The sequence below is a fragment of the Fundulus heteroclitus genome, chromosome 20 (genome assembly GCF_011125445.2).
Source record: "Fundulus heteroclitus isolate FHET01 chromosome 20, MU-UCD_Fhet_4.1, whole genome shotgun sequence".
NCBI lineage: Eukaryota > Metazoa > Chordata > Actinopteri > Cyprinodontiformes > Fundulidae > Fundulus > Fundulus heteroclitus.
The window spans coordinates 26703271-26709272 of NC_046380.1; the positions used below are offsets into that span (position 1 = coordinate 26703271).

Below are 6002 nucleotides of genomic sequence, written 5' to 3' on the forward strand. Positions count from 1 at the left end.
ACCTCCTCGCGGGTAGTTGTTTGACTCCGGACTCGTTTAAGGGTTGCACCGTAACATCAGCTAGCATTCCAATGGCTAATCTGGCTGCTTGATTGCTTTTCTTTTTCGATGTATTTTTTTCCCCTGCCTCATAATTTAGGTACGCGTCAGATTGTTAGATGTAAATATAGGTGAATGATATCCCAGAGCAATGGAGTCATCTGACTCGTCGCTGTGGCTTAAATTATGTGTTTTTATACATTTTTAGCGTGAACGTGAAAGACGGCACTTTCTGATTCTGTTTTGTTGTACTTCTTATGCATATATTGGAGATTATGGTTTAACAGTCGGCGTGATAAGTGCTTATAAATCATGCATACATGTCTACTTTTAACGAACCTCGGCTTCATAAAATCCCGGGTTGTCTAGTTCCGGAGTCTAAACATTGGCTTTTATTGGATCAAAGTCATTATTCTAACAGAGATGCTGTCTTTTTTTTTTTTTTTTTTTATTAGAGTGTTCCCTCTGGTTGTCTTGAACATCGCCGTAAACTCACTGCTTGCCATGGACAACAATCAAGAGTCCAAAGAAGGCACGGATCAGTCCGACCTGGTGTCTGAGGACGGGAAGAACACCAAATCTGTTCTGTGCCAGCGGTGCGGGTCCAAGGTGCTGTGTCCAGGGGTGGCCGTGTTTACAGAAAACGAGGTATGTTCGGTTAATGCAGAAATAATTTGGATGCAGTGCTGGAAACAGTCCAGAAACAAGCAGTCAGAGTGCAAAGTAGTTTTCTCTCCACCCAGACTGCTTGTAAACTCGTTTTCAGTCCAGCCACGCTGCATTATGCACTAAAAAGTGTAAATTACTGTAGAATATAGTTATTATATTATATATTAGTTTTTGTTTTAAGCAAAGACTATAAATATCTTCTGAAATTGAAATAAACGTTACCAAAAGGAAAATGATGGAAACCAGATTTACGTTCTGCTAATTAAGCGTATGGGTGCAAATAAAATCCCTTGATTTGCTCATGGGAGAAAACCTAGGTCACTTCACTGCTTTCTGTGCATCTCACTAAACAGACTTCAAAAGAGCATTAATGGTGTGATTGGAGCCTTGATTTTTATGGTACAAATTGAAACCAGTCCGTGCCTTGATACGAGAAACGGGTGCAAACCATTCATGGCTTCTCCATCAGATAATTTAAAGGAACAATCGTGCAAATGCAGTGCTTGTGATGTTCTGACTTGGACAGATCATTCTCATGCATAGATGCTAACCTCTATAAGTTGTGCAGTCAAAATGAAACATTGACATTCATGTTATAATTGTGACCTTAAAAGAGCAATAAGTAAGATTTACTGTAAAATCAATCTAAATCGTTCTCATTTGTCACCTGGGATGGAAGTGACATTCCCTATAAATATTGGGTCCTCTACATCAACAATGTCTCTGTCAAGTTTTTCTCCTTTCAAAACTAGCGGTGCGCTCCAGAGCTACTTCGGTGCAGAGTGTAGCCCGTATTTACTTCCTGGTTCCTGAGCCAATCATATGAGTTCCCAGGGTTCCCTGAACAGAGCGAAGCATTTGGTATGTTGTGTTGGCAAAAGATCAGTAGCCTGAGGACACGGCTGTTGTCGTGGCAGGCTATTGTTCTGATTTGAAAAACTAGTTGTCCTAATTACTTATTGTTCCTTTAAGTGCTTTGGTAAACACTAGATATCATAAAAACTTTATTAAATGAGCTGGTAAGATTATTAGATTGGTTTGGAAGAGTTTGTTTTGTTGCATTTTGTGTCAAACATAGAACCGGTGCTTGTCATCAAACAAAAATCTGGAGAATTTATTGTTTATAGTTATTTAAGAAATCCGCTGATGGGTGAAGTTAAACCTTTTTGTAGAGAAGAAACATCTTAAATTGTGTTTCTGCCGCGAGGACAACCCATGTGTCACCCTCACCATCAAGAACAACATGATCGAGCTTAATCTAATTTTATCCAGTTTCTTAGAAGCATTCAGATTAGACATAAATGCATAAATACTCCACAGCCCTTACTGTACACATTGTTTTTTTGCCCCCCTGTCTCTCTCTCTCCCTCTCACCAGCTGTTCCTGCCAGCCATGCGGAAAAAGAGCGGCCTCAGCACCACAGAGGGCTCAGTCGACGGTGACACCCTGGCCGCTCACTGGCTAGTGGACGACATGTACAGTTTCGAGAACGTGGGCTTCACAAAAGACGTGGGGAGAATCAAGTATCTCATCTGTGCAGATTGTGAGATCGGACCAATCGGGTGGCACTGTTTGGACGACAAGAAAAAGTTTTACGTTGCTTTGGACAGAGTGAACCATGAATAATGCTGGTGCAGATGTGAGCCCTAAAGGACTTCAGAAAGGTTTTGGCCTCCTATGCATTCTTTTATGGATGTTTCCCCCACCAAGAATTTACCCTAAATCGATCCATCATAAACACGCTTAAAGAAACTGTCATATGTGAACCGTTTGTAATAAGAAGGTTGCGCCACATTCGTTCTTATCTGTCAGACATCTTTCTCATTAGACTCACTGATATATAATAAAAGTTTTGAAAGTGGATCTTGATTCTCTTTCATGGATTGAGAAGGTGTCGCTGTGTTTTATAAAAACATTCTCAGCCTTTAAACTCTGTCATATATGAAAATCTACATAATGATGTGCAGCTGATTTCAGTCCACCGTGAATAATATTTGTATTTAGGACAGCTGTATTAGTGTTAGATATGTAGAACTACCTTTCGCTGCAGCTACAACGACTCTGTTGGGGGTAACTTTCTACCAACTTTCCACATCTTGAGACTAGATTGTTGCCTGGTCTGTAAGAACAGCTCTGGTCTGTGTGTGTCAAATGTCACGTCCTGCCACAGATTATCAATTGGATTTAGGTGTGGACTTTGACTTCTCAGCAGAAGATGGTGCTTCTCCCTTTGCCTCCCCCTTCCACTTTCCTGTCTCTAAAAGTCAAGTGAAGAGGTGACTGGAGAGACTGAGCCTGACTACGGCTGCTGCAGGTCCACATGGTGTCTGCACCAGAGTCCTGAAGGCCTGTGCAGATCAGCTCTCTGGGGTTCTACCTGTTCAACCTTAGTCTGACCAAGGAGAAGGTTCCAGTGTTGTGGAAGACCTCCTGCATTGTTCCAGTACTGAAGAAAACTCACCATCAGTCCTTAATGACTTTAGACCTGTTGCCCTGACATCCCCCTTCATGAAGCTCCTAGAAAGACACCGTTGGTCCACCTGAGTAAGCAAACATGCTATCAGGACCCCTGCAGTTTTCTTATCGCCTTGGAGTTAAAGATGCCAACATACACCTGCTTCAAGAAACCCACTATCATTTAAAGAAGACAGACAACACTGTGAGGATCATGTTCTTTGATTTCTCCAGTGCATCTATCACAATCCAGCCTTATTTGCTTTGTCAGGAGCTCCAGAAGACTCAGATGGAGGCCTCAACAATTGCCTGGATCAGAGACTAGCTGTCAAATGGACCACAGTTTGTGAGACTGAAGAGTTGTTTGTCTAACCAGGTAGTCAGCAGCACCACAGGGAGCTGTAATCTCACCATTTCTTTCCACCCTTTACCCCTCAGACTTCCAATACAAGACAGACTCCAGTCATCTGGAGAAATACTCAGATGACTGTGGTCTTTGGAGGCATCAGAGATGGACAGGAAGCTGAATTCAGATAGCTGGTGGACCGCTTAGCATGGCGTGGAAAATCCTCTCATTCTGCATGTGGCTAAAACAAAGATGATTGTGGATTTCTGTAGAAACGAGAATAGGACCAACACTATTACCATACTGGGAGAGGAAGTGGAGGTGGTCTGTACGTAAATACCTCAGTGTTCGCCTGGACAACAAACTGGTCTGCATACGATGGCTTTGTGAAGCTGTCTATAAGACGGGACAGAGCTAAGGTCCTTCTGGGTTTGCAGTAAGATGCTGCAGACCTTCTATAAGTCTGTTGTGGAGAGTGGGATCTCCTCTGCCATCTGCTGGGGTAGCAGCATCACAGCAACTGAGTCAAAGAAGCTCGACAAGCTTATTAAGAAGGCCGGTTCTGTACTGGGTGCTCCTCTAGAACCTCTGGAGGTGATGTTACAAAGAAGGATTCTTCATAAAATGAAACGCATCATGGACAGCTCTGATCCTCCTCTTCGTCAGACTGTCATACACCAACAGAGAGTCTTCAGTCAGAGGCTTCTCCTGATCTGCTGTAAGACAGACCGCTACAGGAGATCCTCCCTGCCTGCAGCCATCAGCATCGTCAACAACTCTGTGAAGAAAACCGAATAACACGAGTTACACCAGCGGTTCATTTCCCTTTGGGATTAATAAAGTATTTTTGAACTGAATTAATCCTTCAGGATGCACTTAAAACACGCTCCATGTTTTTTTTTTAAAGTGAGCAAAATTAGAGCAGTTGATCTGTTTTTCAGTTCAACCATCCTGTGATCTCTGAGCATATCGCCACTGAATTTCTTTAAAAAAAAAAACAGATGTGTGTGATTTTTAGGATGCTGTTCTACTCTACAACACTAGATGTCCTGATTTGATGGCTTGACTAACTCCTACGCTGCATCATGTGGCCCATTGTTTGTTTGATGTAGTACACTTTCCATCCGTGGGTGCTGCAAACACTTGGCTGACATAAACCCTGACACAGTAGTTCTTAAACTTGGTGTAACGAGCGCCACAGCAGAAAATACTACGGTTTTCAAGTACCAATAGGCGTGGCCTGGTATGATAAACTCACAGTACAGTCACCTGCTGCAGTTTACTGGCCTGATATGTTCTCCTAAAGCATGCTTGGGTTCTCTCTGGGTACTCTGACATCCACCCACAGTCCAAAAACATGACTGTATGGTTAATTGGTCTATCTAAATTGCTCGTAGGTGTCTGTGTTGCACTGTGATGGACTGTCAAGGGTGCTACCCAGCTTATCGCTCAGTGACTGCTGGAGATGGGACCCTCATATTAGGCGTAGCAGGATATTTAGATTTTAATTGCTAAACTTCAGGACACCTTACCTTTAAAAAAAAAAACTTATTTCTGCTCAAATGCAAACAGTTTGGTTAATGATGACATTAATTAAGATGATAAGTTAACGAGGAACCTTCAGATCCGTGTCCCTTTAAGAGCCTGCAGTAGACCTTGAGCCTATAGTCTGTGATATCTTTATTTTGGGACAGTGTCACCCTGAAAAGGTTTTTTTTAAAAAAAAAAAAGAGTCTGTTTTCTTTCCTAACGGCTGTGTGGTGCAAACGTGGTGAAAACACTCTCTTGCGTGGGCTACCGAGAGCCGAGTCGGCAGATAGTCGTGTGTTTAGTGTTAGAGCAAGAGATGAAGGGAGGACGACGTGGAATATTTAAGAGCGAGGAAATCTCCTGACTGGACTCGTTCCACAGGTGGCATCCTATCACTGAGCTCCAGACAGCGAGCCATTCTTTCACAGATGTTTTGGAGAAACAGTCTGCATACCTAGGAGCCTGGTTTTTATACACCTGTGGCCATGGAAGCTATTGGGACACCTGATTTGAATCATTTGGGTGGGTGCGCGAATGCTTTTGCCGATGAAGTTTACTCTCCACTACGTTCTCTTTTAACTAGCTGAAAACGAAGACTATTGTGCTTGAACACGTCTCGTGCTTATTAGCATCACTGTCAAGTCGTCTTGTGTTTACCTTGCAAAATGGTTAATACTGAACTTTCTTATTGGTACCACTAACTGAAGGCGACCCCAGTAGCACAGCGCAGGTACATTGTTTCCAATAGTATTAATAAGCTCAATTATTTGTATTCAATGTTTCTCATGTTTAAGTTTTAAGCCTGAAACCATAATTAACTTGATGAAAAAAGTGCACAACAGAAAAAAAAACATAAGCATGTAGTGTTTTGTTAATAATGGCAGAAAGCATGTTTTAAAATAACTTTTTTTTTGCTTTTGCATATTTACGCATTCCAGTCTTTTTTTTTTTTTTTTTTTTTTTT

General features: G+C 42.1%; 1 protein-coding gene across 1 annotated transcript; it reads left to right on the forward strand.

The window, feature by feature from the left end:
* rabif (RAB interacting factor) lies at positions 1–2571 on the forward strand. Its single transcript, XM_012881129.3, has 3 exons — positions 1–139; positions 495–687; positions 2086–2571. The coding sequence occupies exons 2-3, from the start codon at positions 544–546 to the stop codon at positions 2332–2334; spliced, it is 393 nt and encodes a 130-aa protein (XP_012736583.1). The 5' UTR covers positions 1–139; positions 495–543; the 3' UTR covers positions 2335–2571.
* Positions 2572–6002: the final 3431 nt, after the last annotated feature.

Coding starts and splice junctions, on each gene's coding strand:
- rabif (XM_012881129.3), top strand. CDS start 544: ATGGACAACAATCAAGAGTCCAAAGAAGGCACGGATCAGTCCGACCTG. Junction 688..2,085: donor CCGTGTTTACAGAAAACGAG/GTATGTTCGGTT, acceptor CCCTCTCACCAG/CTGTTCCTGCCAGCCATGCG.